We start from the raw sequence: 20,981 nt of genomic DNA, 5'->3' as shown, positions 1-20,981 counted from the left end.
TAAAGTCTATTTTATCTAATATGAGTATTGCTACTCCAGCTTTCTTTTGATTTCCATTTGCATGGAATATCTTTTTCCATCCCCTCACTTTCAGTCTGTATGTGTCCCTAGGTCTGAAGTGGGTCTCTTGTAGACAGCATATATACGGGTCTTGTTTTTTCATCCATTCAGCCAGTCTGTGTCTTTAGGTTGGAGCATTTAATCCATTTACATTTAAGGTAGTTATCAGTATGTATGTTCCTATTACCATCTTCTTAATTGTTTTGTGTTTGTTATTGTAGGTCTTTTCCTTCCTTTGTGTTTCCTGCCTAGAGAAGTTCCTTTAGCATTTGTTGTAAAGCTGGTTTGGTGGTGCTGAATTCTCTTTGCTTTTGCTTGTCTGTAAATGTTTTAATTTCTCCATCGAATCTGAATGAGATTCTTGCTGGGTAGAGTAATCTTGGTTGTAGCTTTTTCCCTTTCATCACTTTAAATATGTCCTGCCACTCGCTTCTGGCTTGCAGAGTTTCTGCTGAAAGATCAGCTGTTAACCTTATGGGGAATCCCTTGCATGTTATTTGTTACTTTTCCCTTGCTGCTTTTAACATTTTTTCTTTGAATTTGATTTTTGATAGCTTGATTAATATGTGTCTTGGCGTGCTTCTCCTTGGATTTATCCTGTATGGGACTCTCTGTGCTTCCTGGACTTGATTGACTATTTCCTTTCCCATGTTAGGGAAGTTTTCAGCTTCCCTAACCTGAGTGCTGCGCTGTAGTGTTTATCAGAGAACACAGAAACCCTGACCTACCACATGTCATCAGTGCTCTCTGCTTTGCTGCTCAGGTCATGCTTTATGCTCTGTGTGCTTCACAAAGCGAAAGCAGCGGGACTCCGAAGTCAGGGCAAGAGTTGCCCACTCAGCAGTTAAGCTTGTCACCAACTATCACGTAAGTGGTGCTTAGTTCTGTTGGTTTGTATCTTCTAGTCCTTTGCCCTTTTTTCCCTGATCCTTAAGTTTTTAGTTTTAAACTTCATTTATGTTAGAAAGAATTCTCTGAACAACAGAAACTGCACATCAGTTCTCTTTATTCGTGGTGAGAGCAGGAGCACGGTCGTTATGTTCTCTTCGTGAGTTTCTACAAGTACAGAGAGAGGAGAAAGATTACAAGGCTGAGGAAGAGACATATCCACAGAAAAGTGTGATGGAGGGTTTTTAAAAGAAATTTTAAGTAATTGAAATTTGAATTCCCTTCATACATTACTGAATATTTTCTCTGCTTGTTGTCCTCCATAGACAAGAGTACACATTGGGAGATTCAGCTTGTAAGAATTCTGAGTCTGATCCTGAGGACTTTTCAGATGAAACAAATGCAGAGAACCTTTATGGAACCTCTCCCCCCAGCGCACCTCGGCAGATGAAGCGCCTGTCAACCAAACACCAGAGGAATAATGTAGGGAGGCCCACCAGTCGAGCTAATTTGAAAGGTAAGTCTTGTACTTAAAAAGATATATTTGAGAGGGCGTGGCATGGTTGGTATATAATCTTTATGTAACCTGTAACTATTGATAGATGCTTTTTCTACAATAATGTTAGTTATTCCTCTTATTTTAAATTTGATTTTATGCTGCCTTAAAGTTATCACCATTAGCAATATTGTTAATAAAAGAGAAAATAATTCTCCAGAGATAGAAAGGTTTGTCCTGAGTCATTGTTAAAGTCAGTGTGTGAGGCATTTGCATTCCTTTTAGGATGTGGAAGAGGACAAACATGGATGAATCAGCGTGCCTGTCCAGGGTGGCTGCTGGACATCTCCGGGATAGATGGCCTTCTTTTATTCTTTGAATCTCTTAGGCTGAAACTTCTAGATTCTGTCTTCCTGACATGATGTATTGGGCAGTTTGGGAGAGGTAGGGCCAGGCTTTCTTCCCCAGGATTCCCTAGGCGGCCTGAGACCTGTGCTCTGCCGGTGACTGTGGTGCTGCCCTCATGTACAGGGCCCTCGTTCCCACTAAGCACAGGGCCTGGATGGTACCCCACCTTATAATCACGCACAGGATCTGTGTTTTACTTTTCTTTCTGCTTGGAATCCCAAAGCCCAGATAGTGTTCTGCTTCTAGAAACTGTTCCTGCTCCTGAGACTGTTCTCTGTTTTCATTTCTTCCTTCCTCTGAGCACGTCACAGCTGTTCTGTTCCGAGGCAGAGGAATTGAATCATGCTGACCTGCTTCCTTGTACCTGCTTTCTGGCATGGAACCTCAGGTCACTGAAGCCTTACGGTTTTAGAATTTCTCTGTTAATTTCAGCAAACCACTTGTCATAAAACTGATCTCATAGTTTCCTAGAATTCATCTACCTATTACTGTGCAAGATAGGGATATCATTCTTTATCTCCTCTGAGAAATTTCCACTTATCACATGTTGTCCCTACTGAAAAGAGACTCATTTCCATTTCTCCCTTTCTTTAACTCATTTTCTTCCTCTCTTTCCCTTTCCCACACATTTCTTCCACGCATTGATCTCTCATGGTTAATGTCGGCAAGTTCATTCTGTGTCCCTATCATAGCCCTTCCTCAAGAGAGAAGAAGGGTAAGAGAAATGGACTTTATTGTACTTATTTGCTTGAGTGAAGTCTTATCCAAGGAGGAATTCCTAAGTAATAAATAGTCTTTCTTTCCCACAGGGAAGATGATTTTTTTTTACTTTCTTTTAAAACTATATTTGTAGTAGGGTGTTAACCTATGGTCTGTATTTACCCCCTTTGGAAAGTAATAGCTTTCCATTGCAATATATTATCTTTAAAATCAATCCTTTTCCATTTTCTCAAAGAAATTTCTCAAATGCCTGCAGAAGTTCCTTTTGAAGCAGCATCTACGGAACCAATATTAGTTAATACATATTTGCTTCGTGGTGGTGAAATGCGATGATGCCAATAGGACATCTGCTTTGTCTTCACTTGTTCATACTATTTTAGAACCGGAGTTGAGAACACAGTCCCCCCATTTTATAGATTGAGAAAGGGTTTTCAAGCAACTTCTTAAGGCCAGAAGGCTTGAGATAGTGGCAGGACTAATTTTAGGTACTATTTTTATTTTTTGGCCATGCCACACAGCTTGTGGGATCTTAGTTCCCTGACCAGGGATTGAACCTGGGCCCTAGGTAGTGAGAATGCAGAGTCCTAACCACTGGACCACCAGGGAACTCCCAGGACTAATTTTAGAACTAGTTCTCCTGGTCCTCAGTTTGGACTTTTTTCCCAGCACAAGCAGCCAGGGGTTAAGCTTCTCTGAATTCGGTACTTGACATGACTGTCCGTCTTTAGTAATCAGTCAGAAAACCCGTCACTGGATACTTGTTGAGCTCTGCTGTCCTTCTGGGCTGTGTCAGAGATAGGAGGAAGAGGGAAGGTTGTTTCTTTTCCTCCTCAACTTCTTTCAGTTGTTTATTTCATAAAATTACAGAATTTTAGATGTGGAAGGGGTCTCAGAGACGACGTTAATTCCTGCCGTTTTGCAGGTGAAGAAAGAATGCTCATAAACCTTTTGATTTGTAGCTATCTAATAGTAGACCTAGGGCACCAAAGTTCTTAATAACTTATGTTTTTTCTTATTGCAAAAGATTACATGTTTGTCATAGGGAGTTTAGAAAATACTGAGAGAAAGAAAGAAAAATACCCGTAAACCCAATATGCAGAAATAACAGCTTTTACCATCTTTGCCTTGTAGTCTCTTTACTTGCGTATATTTGTGTTGTGATACGATATCATACTATATTTACTATTTTGTAGCTGGCTTCCTTTCTCATTTAATGATTCATGAACTTTCTGTGCCATAGAATTACCTGTGCTGTTCATTTTAATGGCTGCCGAATCATTTGTAGCAACATTTGCCTGGTTATCACTCACAGTTCTTGAGTGCTTACCTAAGCACTGCGCTTAGCCCCTCTAAAGAGTTATCTTTTTTTTTTTTTTTTTTTTTTTTTCTTGCGGTACGCGGGCCTCTCACTGTCGTGGCCTCTCCCGTTGCGGAGCACAGGCTCCGGACGCGCAGGCTCAGCGGCCATGGCTCACAGGCCCAGCCGCTCCGCGCCATGTGGGATCTTCCCGGACCGGGGCACGAACCCGTGTCCCCTGCATCGGCAGGCGGACTCTCAACCACTGCGCCACCAGGGAAGCCCAAGAGTTATCTTTTAAATATCGTAATAACCCAATGAGATGGAGGTTCTATATATAATTTATTCAATTTATGGTTGAGGACATGACACAGAGAGTTTCTAGGGCGTGTAGTTTTAACTGTCCCAGTCATGCATATACTAGAAAGCAGTATGTTTGCTGTCTGGGGAACTGTTTTTGTCAACATTTTTGACAAAAACAAGAACACCAAAAAAAGGATGGAAATGAAGCAACCGTGTTGGGCAGGTGGGCCATGTTACTGTTTTGGTGGTGGCGTGTTTGTGTTGAGCTGGTAGAACAAACAGTGCTTGAGAACTTGCTGGCTGCAGCAGCAGAGCATGGTGGACCAGAGCACAGACTTGGTTGCCAGATTGCCTGGATTCCGACCCTGGTTCTACCACCTTCTGTATATGCCACCTCCGTGTCTCATTTTCTTCAGCTGTGAGGTAATCTGCCTTACGGTGTTGTGAGGGTTTTATGTTCAGTAACCACTAGCTGTCGTTATTATTATTGTGAGCTAAAGGTTTCTTTCTCACTACTTGCCTTAAATTTCAAAGTAGAATTAAATAATTACATCATTGACTGTACCCTTATTAATTGGTGCCCCTCCTTTCAGGACACTGAGTCTTGAGTCCCATAGTTACCAAGGTATGGGGTTGGGAGTGCAGCCTGGGTCAGTCCTGTCTGGCTTATCCCTTTGTTGTAGCTCTTTCTAGCCCCCTTTCTTCTTGTCACTCTATATGTTGCCATCATAGTTACTTTTTCTCTGGGTCTTTCTTTCCTCACCTCCCTCCCTTTCTTTTTGCCTTTACCTCTCTTTCCTTTCTTCTGCCTCCTCTTCGCATCCCCTTTTTCCTTCCTCCCTTCCATTCCTCCCTTATTTCTCCTTCATTCTTTCCATTGACTCGGAACTTCAGTGACTCCATAGGCGGGTGTTGCGTTCGATGATCGATAAGCCCCTGCTCATCTCCAGTAGGAATCACAGAGATGGGCAGGCAGTCCCATCTTGTGTGGTAGAGCTGGGGTGGAGGGGAGAGAGGGGCAGCTTCTGTGGGTGCCCACAGGAGGGGATTGAGCAGACCTGGGCTTGCGAAGACTTCTGGAACAAGTGACATTTGTGCTATGGCCTGAAGGCTGAGTCAGGGAGATCAGTATTTCAAACTCATTTGTCAATCATAATAGTGTATTGGTCTCTCAGTATTTTCAAGAGATTTTTAAAATTAATTAGATTGGCCAGATTTATTTTAAAAGCTTTCCAAGGAAATATGAACTGACGCATTCTTTCTCTCTGCAACGAGCAAAGGTTGCCTGAATCATACGATTCGCTTTAGAACTGCAGTGAAAGTTGAACTCATCTTTTTAATTAACATCACCAATAATATTTTCATTTTTCTGCTTATCTGTTGCTGTGTGTAGCAACCACCCCAAAGCTTAGTGTTATGAAAGCGTCCATTTTATTGTGCTCACGGTTCTGCGGGTAGAGTAACCACTAACACTGTTGTCTTTAGTGATGGTAGCCATTGTCATGAGCTATTATATGGATATGATTCTTTAAATATTCTTATTATCCTAGGCTCAAAATAACCAACTGCTGTTATAGGCTTATTTTTTATAATTGGAAATTTAGTACCGGGCAACCTTCTGACCAACTGGTAATAAATTGAGGGTTCCCATGAGAGAACTGCTCACAGAACTCAGGAACACACTTTACTTATGTTAATCACTTAAGTTGCCTTACTAGTGTAAATTGAGGTGTGATTGATAGGGGCTCCTTATGAATAAAAAAGACACTTCTATCAGAAAATTCCAAGGGTTTTAGGAGCTCTGTGTCAGGAACCTGGACAAAACCCAAATATATTCCTTATGTTAAAAAGCAAAATTCAGCCAAGTAAATTTGAAGATTTGATTGGCTTTATTCATGAATCAGGCAGCATTACATCTAGCAACTCGAAGGGTGCTCTGAGTGTTGTGCAAAAATGGAAGGGATTTTATAGGAAAAAGGGTGGAGTAGGGGAGATATTAGCAAAAAAAAAGAAAGGATTATTTTTTGACCAGACATCTTTTTTATGGGGTTGGGGAGGGATGATAGGGGTTTTATCATGCAGATTGCCTCTTCCTCTGGGGGATCGTAGAGGGCCTACTTGATGGGTTACTTTATTGGTATTGACCAGAAAATTCTAGACTGTTCAATTAAAACTACATTTCTGGGAGAGGTTGGAACTGCACCGAAGTAACGTATAAAATATAGGTTTGCCATCATGGGCTTTTAGCATGCAACTGACACCATTTGGGGCCTGTGGTTTTCTTTCTAATACTTACTACACCCTGATGAGCATTATCAAATACTAGCAAAGATATGAGGAGATGGCAGCTCTCTTACAAGGCTGGTGTGAGTGTAAATTGTCTCAATCCCTGTGTGGAAGTAATTTGTTAATACAGTCAGACTGAGGTTGGTTATATCCTTGACCCAAGCAAACGCACTTTTGGGAGTAGACTTTAGAGAAGTTCCTGCAAATAAACACGAGAAGTTCTGCAGAAAGACTCGTGTCACTCATTGTGATTTCCTTTCCTGATATGCAAGTGGGTAACCACAGACGGAAAAGTTCAAAACAATATGTATCATAGTGGTTGTCTGAGATAGGGGAGGCCTGAGGAGGGGGCCTAGGGATGTAGGACAAAGGTGAGGTCACCACTGCCCACAATGTTTTATTTCTTTGTACTGATGGACTTTAGATGTGTTTAAAATTATTTTATTTGACTTTTGCCTTTTCCTGATTTTGTTTCCCTGGGAATGTTAAAGATATTTTTGTTTTCAAAATATTAACTTCTGCTTTTATTTATTTTTTATTTATTTATTTATTTTTTTTGCGTTGCGGAGCACAGGCTCCGGACGCACAGGCTCAGCGGCCACGGCTCACGGGCCCAGCCGCTCCGCGGCATGTGGGATCTTCCCGGACCGGGGCACGAACCCGTGTCTCCTGCATTGGCAGGCGGACTCTCAACCACTGCGCCACCAGGGAAGCCCTAACTTCTGCTTTTAGAAGCTGTGCTAAATATTAAATACATTACAATGTTATGATATCTAGGTAAAGATGGTTAGCGCTTTATTACCTGAAAAATACCAGCTATGTGACATCCTGACAGATGTAACCTACCAGTTCAGCTCTTGAATTAACTCACTGACTAGGCTTGATTTCATACTTTGATGAGTAACAGAATTTAACTGTGGTATTACTTCAGATCATATTTTTTGGATAATGGTAAATAACTACCAAACTACAGCAATTAAGATTTTGATAAATTTTGGACCATAACGTGTAGCTAGCTACCCATGTGTAGCTGTTTCTCCTTAAGGCTGGTTTAAGAAGAGACAAACTATCTCATCCTTAAATTTTTGTTCTTTTTAATTAGCAGAAGGAAGTAAATCCAGTTCATCTCATAGTTTTAAGTAGGTTAAATAAGAATGAAGACACCCAGGCCAGAGCCCTTTTCAGGGTGAATCTGCCTCGTAATCATTATCAGCCCCATTTTGCAGGAGTAATGTAATACTGTAAGAGCCAGATTACAGAGGTAGTAATCTGTAATCTGGCATATACATGTGTGCATATACACACACGTATGCATATACATGTACACACATTAATCTCCCTATCATTAGCAAATATCTCAAGGTGTGTGTGTGTATGTAAATGTGTGTGATTTTTTGCTAACAGTGAGATTAGCAAGTTTTATTTTTTTTTTAATATAATACTGCTATAAAATTGATCTGGTAAAATGGTTATAAATCAGATTCAATCTGTATAGTAAGAGAAATGTTCTTCGTGAACTAGACTGGACCTAAATCTATATTTCGGCTCTTTAATCCAAACTCAGCCTGACTTTCAAGGTTCTAATCTATATTTCCAGTCTACCCATCTACATGTAGACTCACCACTCCAGCCAGGCTCTCTTCTTTTCTGCTTTTGTGTCTTTTTGTATGTTTATTCTATGGCTCTAAATATTCTCTTGCCTTCCTTGCTACCCTTATTTAAGATGCATCCATTCTTCAAGGTATGCGGTCAAGTGCCTGGTCTTATTTAAAGCTTCCACATACCAGTTAGCCCACCGTAATCTGCCTTTTACGGCACTCAGCATCTTAACCTTTCCTTAGTCAGACAGCCCTGCCCCGTGAGCAGCTTGACAGGCGTAAAGGTGGTTGATGGTACAAACATGGGTTAGGATCCCTGTCCCAACATGTCTCATCTGTCTGGCCATCCATGTTCTGCGGGAATCTCCATCACAGTGCTGTTGTAAAGATGACGACAGTTTCTGTAAGCCCTTACCTCGTACATGGGTCAAGCAGTGTTTGAATAGAGCAGTGTTTTCCCAAATGTGGTGTCATTCTAGCCAAGTTGAATCCGAGACACTGGGAGTGGGCCCAGGAATCTGCATTGTAGCAAGAATCTGAGTGATTCTTAATGTTTACTAAAGTTTGAGAACCTTGAATTAGAAGATCTCCAAGTCCCTTCAGACTGTTGACATGGATAGCCTGGCACATCACTGCTCTAAAGATCATCTCACATTTAAAGTAAAGCGCAGATACCTGTTCCTGCTTTCCGATTTGAGAGATCGAGGAGGGCCAGTGTTTCGAATTTGACATACATGTATGGAAGAGCGTAAGAATTGCGAAGACTTGATAAAAAGTACGTTTTATACATATTCTAAAGAGCCGTTTCTAGGTGTGAATTGTGGGGAATTCAGTTGACTGTCTTATATCTGTTTAAACAGGTGAACCATATTGCTTGGCATTTGTTTGCGTTCAGTTTCATTATACATTTTTTTGTTCTTTTCCTTTCATGTTTCTCTGGTTTGGCAGGAGTTATTGGTGATTGGCCAAAGGAAACAGTAACTTCTTGGAAGGTTTGTTTTAACAGTACTGCAAAGTCGTACCACTTAATTTATAGCCACTTGGGAGCTCAGATGTTCATTAGTCTTAAGTCATTGTGAACTAGTTTTGTAGTACTGTAATTAGAACTTGTATAAAACATTCTATATACTTTTGATCCATTCTCCTTTACAGAAACTCTGTATTTGACTTTCTGTTCATTGCAGAGGGATTTAGTATTAACAGAAAACTAAACAAACAAAGATTGGTATTTTCTTTTTGCACAGTAGCTAGACTGGGGCTTAAGTCTATTTTAAATTTAAATTATGTCATTTTAATGATGTACCTATTTCCATTTGTGTGTCTTTTTAAAAAAACCAACTTGGTTTTTTGTTTTGGAAAAAAAAAAAAAAAGCTTCTTTGTCCCATCTTCCTCCTTCCCCATTTGCTTTCATTTGCACACATTGTAGGTCCAAAGACTGAACCAAAATTTTGAATACAGAATTTCAAAATATACCATTTTTTATGCTGTAAGATAGGCTTCACACTATTTGTGTATAATCTACAAAAATTAGGTTTCTAAGCTTGCTAAAATTCGATTCTGTATCTACAGAAAAATGGGATTGTGGCATTTCCCCCCTTAAGTCCTTTTAATTGTTGGAATAAAGATCAAGGCTCAGAAGCTTCATCTCTTGATATTTTCATGCTTTGACTATTAGCTGTGTGGGAAATTTAGCATAGATTTGGGCTTAAAGTTCATAGCTCAGTCTTCTGTGGTGTTCAGGACATCCCAGCTACTCTGAGTTCTCCCTTTGTTTCCCTTAGGACCTTTCAGTCATGGGTTAGAAGAACATTTATAATTTATATAAGGAAAGTAATACTTTTTCACTGTTCACTTACTTTTAAGTTATAAATTATAGGCAGACGTTCTTTGGCCTTGGTCACTAATGCTACCCTACATTCATTTTGTAAAGTCTTCTTAGAATCCTAAACCCTAAGCTAACAAAATAGTTTTTTGTCACATAAGTTTTTGATTTCTCTGACTCAAAACCCTGTGGATGCACATATTAGTTAATATAGCATTCTTTCCTAGGCCTGCATTGCCTCTCTTCTGCACACTTCTCTTGGATATTCTTGTGTACTCTCCTGGTATTAAACAACATCTGTATATACTGATAATTTCCAAATTGATATCTCTGGATTTCTCTCCTGAGCTCAAGACTCGTATATTAGTTACCCACAGACATCTCTACATGAATGTCCCATAGGCACCTCCAATTCAATATATTACAAAACAAACTCATTATCTTTATCTCCAATCTTACTCCCTGGTACCATGTAGATATCATTTTACGTTTCATAGTAAGAAAGTATAGTATGCTTTGATATCTTGAAACATAGAATATAATGGAGTTAAATTTGGAAGTACTTGTGAGCTTTGCTTTCAAATAACCATTGCTTTACTAAGTAGAAATGAGTGATATATATGTGCTATATTAATAAAAGTGTAAAGAACACAGTTAGACAAAACAGCAAAGAGGAGGCAAAGGGCTGGCCTGGACACATTTTTTATAAATGAGGATTGATAAGTATTTGTAGCTAGAAACAATAAAACTGTGAAGAAATTTCTTTTTAAAAAATTCGACTTTTTAAAAAATTAAAAATTTTTATTGAGGTATCATTTATGTACAATATTATATAAGTTTCAGACGTATGACATAGTGATTCACAATTTTTAAAGGTTACATTTCATTTATAGTTATTGTAAAATATTGGCTATATTTCCTGTATTGTATAGTATATTGTTGTAGCTTATTTATTTTATACCTAGTAATTTGTATCTCATCCCCTAACCCTATCTTGTCCCTCCCCGCTTCCTTCTCCCCACTGGTAACCATTAGTTCTCTATATCTGTGAGTCTGCTTCTTTTTTGTTATATTCACTAGTTTGTTGTATTTTTTAGATTGCACATGTAAGTGATATCACCCAGTATTTGTCTTTCTCTGTCTGACTTATTTCAGCATAATACCCTCCAGCTCTATCCATGTTACTGCAAATGGTGAAATTTCATTTTTTTTATGGCTGAGTAGTATTCCATTGTATGTATTGATATGTATGTATACACACACACACACACACACACACACACACACACACACACGCTCTCTACATCTTTATCCATTTATCTGTTGATGGACAGTGAGGTTGATTCTGTATCTCGGCAATTGTAAATAATGCTGCTGTGAATATCGGGGTGCATGTATCATTTTGAATTAGTGTTTTGGGGTTTTTTTTGGATATGTATATCTAGGAGTGGAATTATTGGGTCAAATGGTAGTTCTATTTTTAGTTTTTGGAGAAACCTTCTATAGTGGCTGTACCAATTTACATTCCCACCAGCAGTGTATGAGGGAGGATTCCTTTTTCTCCACCTCCTTGCCAACACTTGTTATTTGTCTTGTTTCTGATGATAGCCATTCTGAGTGAAGAAATTTCTTGAATGGACTGTATAAAACGTTTTAAGACATTTAGAAGTAAAGTAGATTAAAACTACAGATAAAAGTTCTATTGTTTAATAAGTACTGCTAATTTAAAAGATCATAGTAATAATAGTTTTATATTAAAATATAACACAAATCCTTACAGACAGTAAAATCCTTTTTGATGGATCATAAAAGAAATTGAATATAATGTAAATCAGGTTGGAAGTGCTCTTGGAAATACTTGTTTTAAAATCCTTATTTTGAAACTAATGTAAATTGATTTGGAAATACATTGGCTTTAAACAAATTTTCTTTGGTGAATTGATTTTGGGTATGTTAGTCTGTAACCACAGAAATATACTCTATTTCATCAAATCTAAAGGCATACTATAATATTATATAGTAAGGAAAAAAATGCTTATAATTGATGACACAGTGTGTTCTTATACTTAGAATTTTTAATTTTTATTTAAAGAACTCTTTTATACTTCTTGATATTTAGATAATAGATTTTTAAAAACCATTTATTACTATTGTGCATATATATATAAAGGAAAATGTAAATGAAATATATTAGTGAATATATTCCTAAAAGTTATTTATATCACCATAATTATAAAACATATTCTAATTTCAGAGAAGTTAAAATACAAAATGTGTGTCCTAGATTCAGTGAGACAGTATACCTTGAGTGTAGAGGGGACATGGGGACAGTGCTCTAGGCTCGGGCATCATCAGCGTATGACGTGGTTGTGAAGGAGGTCACGCGGGGAGAGGGAAGGTGAGACAGAAGAGACCTAAGAGAAGGGCTTTGAGAAGCATTAACTTTTTAATGGAGTGAGCCAAGTTCCCAGGAGAGAATTTGAAGAGGAGGGACTCAGAAGGTAGAAGAGAACCCTGAGAGTGCTGTGTGTAGAAAGCAAGAGACTGAAGGGGTTTCAGTGAGGTAGGGTGGTTCCTAGTGTCAGAAATGCCAGACATTTCTGTTTGGCAAGATGTGTGTTCATCTCAAAGCTTGGGAATTAAGTTAATAGAACCTTTTACAGTTACGTGAAGGGAAAGTGTGATGTTTACTTCCTTTGCATTAATTTTGAATGACTTTATGTGCCAGTATTAATAAACTAGGCAAATTATACCAAATTAGGCTATATGTCTTCAGTTTTCTTAATGTTAAATTTAAAATGTTATTGTTCACCTGTTTGTGGCAAAGAAGAAATCAAGGAATAGAATAAACTAAGGTAAACATTTTTGCTTATATGTCTTTCAGTGTTTCATGAGGATAATCTTAAGGTTCCCTAAGTGGTCTTTCCTCAATCTACTTGGTTTTACGAAAGAGAAAAGTAACCCAGAAAACTTAACTGATTTGCTCTAACTTGACACTTCAGTTCACGGCGAAGGCAGGAATTGGATGTGTTCTCTAAACCAGGTTCTGTCAGATCTGCCGCACTGTTTCTCCCTTCTTACGTTTAAGGTGATGACTTGTGCAGATTTGGCTAGCTGGTGACTGCACTTTGTAGAAGAGAGGTAAGCAGATGGTTTTAGGTTAGTAATGGAGAATACTAGAGAATATAGCAAGTGTTATGTAACAGGGAAAATGGGTAAAACCTTTTTAAAGATTTAGAGAGAAATGTTGTGTGTGTGTGTGTATTTTCTTAATTTTCAGCATATGGTATGATTATTTTCTTCAATAACGGTCTGAAAATATAAGTACATGTGAATATCCGTCATTGAAATATTGAGAATAACTTTATATTTCAGAGTAACATAATGTTCTGCTTATTTTTTTAATAGAAAAAATGAATGCACCAAACCAACCTCCACATAAAGACACTGGAAAAACTGTGGAGAATGTGGAAGAATACAGCTATAAGCAGGAGAAAAAGGTCCGAGCAGCTCTTAGAACGACGGAGCCAGATCATAAGAAGAACGTGCAGTGCTCCTTCATGTTGGACCCAGTGGGTGGGTCTCTGCCCAAAAAATCAATTCCAGATGTGGATCTCAATAAGCCTTACCTCAGTCTTGGCTGCAGCAATGCTAAGCTTCCGGTGTCTGTGCCCATGCCGATAGCCAGAACTGCACGCCAGACTTCTAGGACTGACTGTCCAGCAGATCGCTTAAAATTTTTTGAAACTCTACGACTTCTACTAAAGCTTACCTCAGTCTCAAAGAAGAAGGACAGGGAGCAAAGAGGACAGGAAAATACGTCTGCTTTCTGGTTTAACCGATCTAATGAACTGATCTGGTTAGAGCTACAAGCCTGGCACGCAGGAAGGACCATTAACGACCAGGACCTCTTTTTATATACAGCCCGTCAAGCCATCCCAGATATTATCAATGAAATCCTTACTTTCAAAGTTAATTATGGGAGCTTTGCCTTTGTTAGAAATGGAGCTAGTTTTAATGGTACTTTGGTAGAAGGGCAGTGCAGAGCCCCTCATGGGACAAAGGTTGTGGGTTACTCAACATATCATGAGCATCTCCAACGCCAGAGGGTGTCATTTGAGCAGGTCAAACGGATAATGGAGCTGCTGGAGTACATAGAGGCACTTTATCCATCGTTGCAGGCTCTTCAAAAGGACTATGAAAAGTACGCTGCAAAAGACTTCCAGGACAGGGTGCAGGCACTCTGTTTGTGGTTAAACATCACAAAGGACTTAAATCAGAAATTAAGGATTATGGGCACTGTTTTGGGCATCAAGAATTTGTCAGACATTGGCTGGCCGGTGTTTGAAATCCCTTCCCCACGATCATCCAGAGGCAACGAGCCCGAAGATGAGGGTGATGACACAGAAGGAGAATTGAAAGAGTTGGAAAGCAGTACGGATGAGAGTGAAGAAGAACAAATCCCTGATCCAAGGTTACCAGAAACCAGGCAGCCCACTGACAACAGTTTCAACATCCAGTCACCGGACTGTGTAACTAAGAAGCTCGAGAGGCTTGAATCTGAGGACGATTCTGTTGGCTGGGGAACACCAGACTGCAGCACAGAAGCAGGCTTTAGTAGACATTGTCTGACTTCTATTTATAGACCATTTGTAGACAAAGCACTGAAGCAGATGGGGTTAAGAAAGTTAATTTTAAGACTTCACAAGCTGATGGATGGTTCCTTGCAAAGGGCACGTATAGCACTGGTAAAGAGTGACCGTCCAGTGGAGGTAGGTTTCCGGTAGGCCATAGTATGATCTTGTCCTTAGTTCCACTATTACTTGTAAATTACAATGTATGTTGTGTTCTCTATAATATGTACTTTCATGGTCTTGATTTTTTTTTAATTGAAGTATAGTGGATTTACAAAGTTGTGTTCATAATCTTGATCTTTTTAAGGCATAAATGGTGGTTATTATAAATTGCAGATTTAAACGTTTCCATAAAGCATTGTGATAAAAGGGAAAGTGGATGTGTGAAAACTGTATGAAACTGAGTGAATTAAGTGTGTGGAGGGAAAAAAAATCCAATGATTAAATATAGGATGGAGAAGGACAGGCTAGGTATAAATAAAGAGGGAAGAAAGCCATAATCATGGGTGACCACAAGCTGAATATGAGTCAGTAAAAAGTCAACATGATGCTAAAATATTTTTAAATGAGTATGGCATCCAAGGTCATGGATATAGTTCTTTCTCTATTCTTTTTTCTTTTTTTTTTTTTTTTTTTTGCGTTACACGGACCTCTCACTGTTGTGGCCTCTCCCGTTGCGGAGCACAGGCTCCGGACGCGCAGGCTCAGCGGCCATAGCTCACGGGCCCAGCCGCTCCGCGGCATGTGGGATCTTCCCGGACCGGGGCATGAACCCGCGTCCCCTGCATCGGCAGGCGGACTCTCAACCACTGCGCCACCAGGGAAGGCCCCCTTTCTCTATTCTTTGCAATGGCTTACTTCCTTTTGAGTTGCATGTCCAGTTTTGGTCACTGGATTTTAAAGAGAGAAGAATTACAGAGAAGGCCAAGAATGATCAAAGGGGAAAAGTATACACTATTCGGTAAGGTTACAGTGTTTAGTGTAGTTGCTGGAAGTTTAAGGGAAGTATTATTATCAAAGACATATTTCGATACGAGAAGATTTTTGTGAGGAGTATGTCTAGTAGAGGAGTTGATTTGAAAATAGTACAGACTTGGTTTTAATAGCTTTATATCTCAGAAATTCTTTACCATTAAGGGTGGTAAAACTAGAAAGGGACATATTGTTGGATATTGTTCTTGAGAGTGAAAGAGTATAAGCAATTTTTCTGTTGTGGTGAGTTTGCACGTTCATCTGGCTAAAAGCAGAAGCACCCAGATCTTTGAGATCCCTAATTACCTGAGTAGGGCTGTGATTCTAAATTTTAATAGCTAAACACATACATATGTATATACTTCTACTTTTTTTAAACTTTGGTTTATTGTACAATCTGGCTTGCTTTGGAGTCAGATGATAAAACTGAAGGTATTCCTTAAGATGGGAAACATCGGAAGAGAATCCGAATTTGCAGGATTTGAAGTTTTAATCTGATGGCCAGATTATGAACCCTTCGGAGAAGGGGTCAGGTGTTCACATAACATAGCGGGATGTTTGCAGAATGAATCAGTACTTTGTAGCTCTTCGGGGGTTAGTTTACTTTGAGTATTATTTTGATTAGAAATCTCAAAAATGAATTTCCTTTGAGCAGTATTTTGACTCTGTGAATGATTTTTTATGTACATCTTTTTATTAGGGCAAATGATGTTTTTCCTTCTTAGTCCATGAATAACTATGTTACAATAAGAATTTATTATAGTGCAAGTTTCAAAGTCAGTAGAGCAGAATTAGGTATGTAGTAAAGATCTGGCATATGCTTCAGATGGTAAATAGCTTACTTTAGTTTAGGTTTTTGGCTGGAGAGTGGTTAGGTTCTAACAAGGACACCTATGGACAGGACGGGGTTGATTAATTGTTATTATGAAGGACTGTTTTTGAAGTAATAGCAGTGAAAAAGTCCTGGCATTATTACCTCATCTTTGATTCACTGGTTCTCCTAGGAGAGAGGGGCTCATGGTGAGGGCTCAGGGAGACGTGTCAGGGCTTCTTAAAACTGCGTTACGCTCCCTCTCCCAGACTGTCTTCCTCTCCCCTGAGGACCCTCTGTGGCAGTGAATCACTGCTGCTGAGCTTTGCATCCATTAGATGTGTTGGAACAAGAAAAAGATTGAGAATGAGTGCATTGCATTTTCTATTAGAACCCTTGCTGAAAAAAGATGATGAGGTAGCCCATGGCTTTGAATTCCTATCAAAGTTGTATGCCTTTGGTTTGACCGGTTGAGATTTAACTGAATGAGAAAGTTATCCTTGTTATAGAAAAAAAGAAATACATACACATTCAAAGTGTGTGAATTAAACATGTTTACTAGAATTATTTGAGATTGTTTACTTTTCAAAAAAAATGTAGTACAGTAGCCCCTCTTGTTTTAAATTTTGGTTTATAAAATGTTGTGTTTGTAAAATAATGAAAGAGTAACCAAGAGCTAAAATTCCTCTGTATTGGAGATTAATCCAAACTAATAAAAGATAAGCCTCCAAAATTATAATTAACTCAATGGGAAAGTAAGACTTTATTTTTATTCCTATTTCAGGGACATAATGTCTATAAGGCGAAGTGTATGTATACAAATGTAAATGAATATATGTACACTCCCCTTCTGGGTTTGTTTTGTTTTAGTCTTTTTACTAAGTATGTCTGGGAAAGAGCCACAATTTTGAAGTCCAATAACTGGATTCCATTCCTCGATGCTGCTCTTTCTCACCACATATCTTAATGTCAGTGACTTAATCTTTCTGACCGTAAGCCTTCACATCTGTAAAATGAGTATAATAATACTTCCCTACCTACCTCACAGGGTTGTTGTGAGGCTTGAAAAGATACTTGTATAAATAGTAAAATGCTATAGAAGTCAAATATAAACTATTTTTTTTAAGAAGTGTTGTTACACTTTTTTTCCCCCCTTGAAGCTAACTGTAAGTCAGTAGGGGCTAGACAAGTCTATATTTTTATTTTTTTAATGTATTTTACTTTTTAATCTCTGCCAAATAATCGTACATTTTTAAGGGCATACATTTTAAGCAGTGGATAACCTTTTAGGTTGGAGGACAATTTTCATTCTTAATTGTTAGAAACATCTTGACCAGCTGGTACTGTAGATTGTGCCCAATACATATCTTTTGTTTTGCACAGTTTTTATGGCTTATGTGATAATACTAATGAATATAGTTGGAGGATTTTGTAGAAAAGAAGAATTATACTCATGGTATTTGATTGTTCTTATCTATGACTATTTTTATTTCTTATGATTAAGTTACTTACAACTTGTGTTTATAAATGACATATCTAATATTTAATTCTCCTTGGCTTGTAAACATGCTTTATAAAACAGTTTTCCTCTAAAGATTGTTATTATATTTCAATATCTTTAAATTAAAAAATGCAACTAGTGATACTAAAAAAAATCTGTTTGTAAATTGTTTTAATAATATGAATATCATGAACAGCCTTAATAGTTTGTTAAAAATTAGATAACGTTATAGCTCCTTAGCTTCTGTAAATTCATTTTCTCAGGACATGTTTCTTTTTTTTTTTTGGCTGCATTGGATCTTCGTTGCTGCGCGCAGGCTTTCTCTAGTTGCAGCGAGCGGGGTCTACTCTTCGTCGCGGTGCGCGGGCTTCTCATTGCGGTGGCTTCTCTTGTTGCAGAGCACGGGCTCTAGGTGCGCAGGCTTCAGTAGTTGGAGAGTGCAGGCTCAGTAGTTCTGGCATGCGGGCACCAGAGCACACTGTCTTCAGTAGTTACAGCACACGGGCTCAGTAGTTGTGGCGCACGGGCTTAGTTGCTCCGCAGCATGTGGGATCTTCCTGGACCAGGGATTGAACCTGTGTCCCCTGCGTTGGCAGGTGGATTCTTTTCTAATTTATTTTTTTTTATACAGCAGGTTTATTAGGTATCTTATTTTATACATACTAGTGTATAATGTCAATCCCAATCTCCCAGTTCATAGCCCCCCACCCACTGCTTTCCCCGCTAGTGTCCATATGTTTGTTCTCTACATCTGTGTCTCTATTTCTGCCTTGCAAACCAGTTCATCGTCTGTCGCTGGGCATTTAGGTTGCTTCCATGACCTGACTATTGTATATAGTGCTGCAGTGAACATTGGGGTGCATGTGTCTTTTTGAATTATGGTTTTCTCTGGGTATATGCCCAGTAGTGGGATTGCTGGGTCATAGGGTGATTCTATTTTTAGTTTTTTAAGGCACCTCCATGCTGTTCTCCATACTGGCTGTATCAATGTGCATTCCCACCAACAGTGCAAGAGGATTCCCTTTTCTCCACACCCTCTCCAGCATTTGTTGTTTGTAGATTTTCTGATGATACCCATTCTAACCGGTGTGAGGTGATACCTCACTGTAGTTTTGATCTGCATTTCTCTAATAATTAGTGATGTTGAGCAGCTTTTCATGTGCCTGTTGGCCATCTGTATGTCTTCTTTGGAGAAATGTCTATTTAGGTCTTCTGCCCATTTTTCAATTGGGTTTTTTGTCTCTTTAATATTGAGCTGCATGAGCTGTTTATAGATTTTGGAGATTAATCCTTTGTCCATTAACTTGTTTGAAAATATTTTCTCCCATTCTGAGGGTTGTCTTTTCATCTTGTTTATAGTTTCCTTTGCTGTGCAAAAGCTTTCAAGTTTCATTAGGTCCCATTTGTTTATTTTTGTTTTTATTTCCATTACTCTAGGAGGTGGGTCACAAAAGATCTTGCTGTGATTTATGTCAAAGAGTGTTCTTCCTGTGTTTTCCTCTTAAGAGTTTTATAGTGTCTGGTTTTACATTTAGGTCTTGGGCTTCCCTGGTGGCACAGTGGTTGAGAGTCCGCCTGCCGATGCAGGGGACACGGGTTCGTGCCCCGGTCCGGGAAGATCCCGCGTGCAGCGGAGCGGCTGGGCCCGTGAGCCATGGCCGCTGAGCCTGCGCGTCCGGAGCCTGTGCTCCGCAGCGGCAGATGCCACAGCAGTGAGAGGCCCGCAGACTGCAAAAAAAAAAAAAAAAAAAAAAACCAAAATAAACATTTAGGTCTTTAATCCATTTTGAGTTTATTTTTGTATATGGTGTTAGGGAGTATTCTAATTTCATTCTTTTACATGTAGCTGTCCAGTTTTCCCAGCACCACTTATTGAAGAGACTGTCTTTTCTCCATGGTATATCCTTGCCTCCTTTGTTATAGATTAGGTGACCGTAGGTGGGTTTGGAACAGGGCTTTCTACCCTGTTCCATTGATCTGTATATCTGTTTTTGTGCCAGTACCATACTGTGTTGATTACTGTAGCTTTGTAGTATAGTGTGAAGTCAGGGAGTATGATTCCTCCAGCTCTGTTTTTCTTTCTCAAGATTGCTTTGGCTATTCAGGGTCTTTTGTGTGTCCATACAGATTTTAAGAATTTTTGTTCTAGTTCTGTATGAAGTCAGGGAGTATGATTCCTCCAGCTCTGTTTTTTTCTCTCAAGATTGCTTTGGCTATTCAGGGTCTTTTGTGTCTCCATACAGATTTTAAGAATTTTTGTTCTAGTTCTGTAAAAAATGCCATTGGTAATGATAGGGATTGCAGTGAATCTGTAGATTGCTTTGGGTAGTACTGTCATTTTCACAATATCGATTCTTCCAATCCAAGAACATGGTATATCTCTCTATTTGTTTGTGTCATCTTTGATTTCTTTCATCAGTGTCGTCTAGTTTTCTGAGTACAGGGTCTTTTACCTCCTTAGGTAGGTTTAGTCCTATGTATTTTATTCTTTTTGTTGCAGTGGTGAATGGGATTGTTTCCTTAATTTCTCTTTCTGATCTTTTGTTGTCAGTGTATAGGAATGCAAGAGATTTCTGTGTGTTAATTTTGTATCCTGAGACTTTGCCAAATTCATTGATTAGCTCTAGTAGTTTTCTGGTGGCATCTTTAGGATTCTCTATGTATAGTATCATGTCATCTGCAAAGAGTGACAGTTTTACTTCTTCTTTTCCAATTTGTATTCCTTTTATTTCTTTCTCTTCTCTGATAGCTGTGGCTAGGACTTCCAAAACTATGTTGAATAATAGTGGCAAGAGTGGGCATCCTTGTTCCTGATCTTAGAGGAAATGCTTTCAGTTTTTCACCATTGAGAGAATGATGTTTGCTGTGGGTTTTGTCATATATGGCCTTTATTATGTTGAGGTATCTTCCCTCTGTGCCCACTTTCTGGAGAGTTTTTATCATAACTGGGTGTTGAATTTTGTCAGAAGCTTTTTCTGCATCTGTTGAGATGATCATATGGTTTTTATTCTTCAATTTGTTAATGTGGTGTATCATATTGATGATTCACATATATTGAAGAATCCTTGCATCCCTGTGATAAATCCCACTTGATTGTGGCGTATGATCCTTTTAATATGTTGTTGGATTCTGTTTGCTAGTATTTTGTTGAGGATTTTTGCATCTATATTCATGAGTGATATTC

At 38.8% G+C, this 20,981-nt stretch overlaps 1 protein-coding gene across 5 annotated transcripts in view; it reads left to right on the top strand.

Annotated features, from left to right (window-relative positions):
- MAP3K4 (mitogen-activated protein kinase kinase kinase 4) overlaps positions 1-20,981 on the top strand; it is a 110,628-nt gene that overhangs the window by 29,917 nt on the left and 59,730 nt on the right. For all 5 annotated transcript variants that reach the window (XM_028494779.2, XM_024122449.3, XM_028494778.2 and 2 more), the window contains exons 2-3: positions 1,275-1,465; positions 13,288-14,651. In XM_028494779.2, coding sequence (XP_028350580.1) covers positions 1,275-1,465; positions 13,288-14,651 — 1,555 coding nt within the window. The remainder of the gene's footprint in view (positions 1-1,274; positions 1,466-13,287; positions 14,652-20,981) is intronic.

This window comes from Physeter macrocephalus, chromosome 10 (genome assembly GCF_002837175.3).
Source record: "Physeter macrocephalus isolate SW-GA chromosome 10, ASM283717v5, whole genome shotgun sequence".
Taxonomy (NCBI): domain Eukaryota; kingdom Metazoa; phylum Chordata; class Mammalia; order Artiodactyla; family Physeteridae; genus Physeter; species Physeter macrocephalus.
This window is presented reverse-complemented; position numbering and strand designations above follow the sequence as displayed.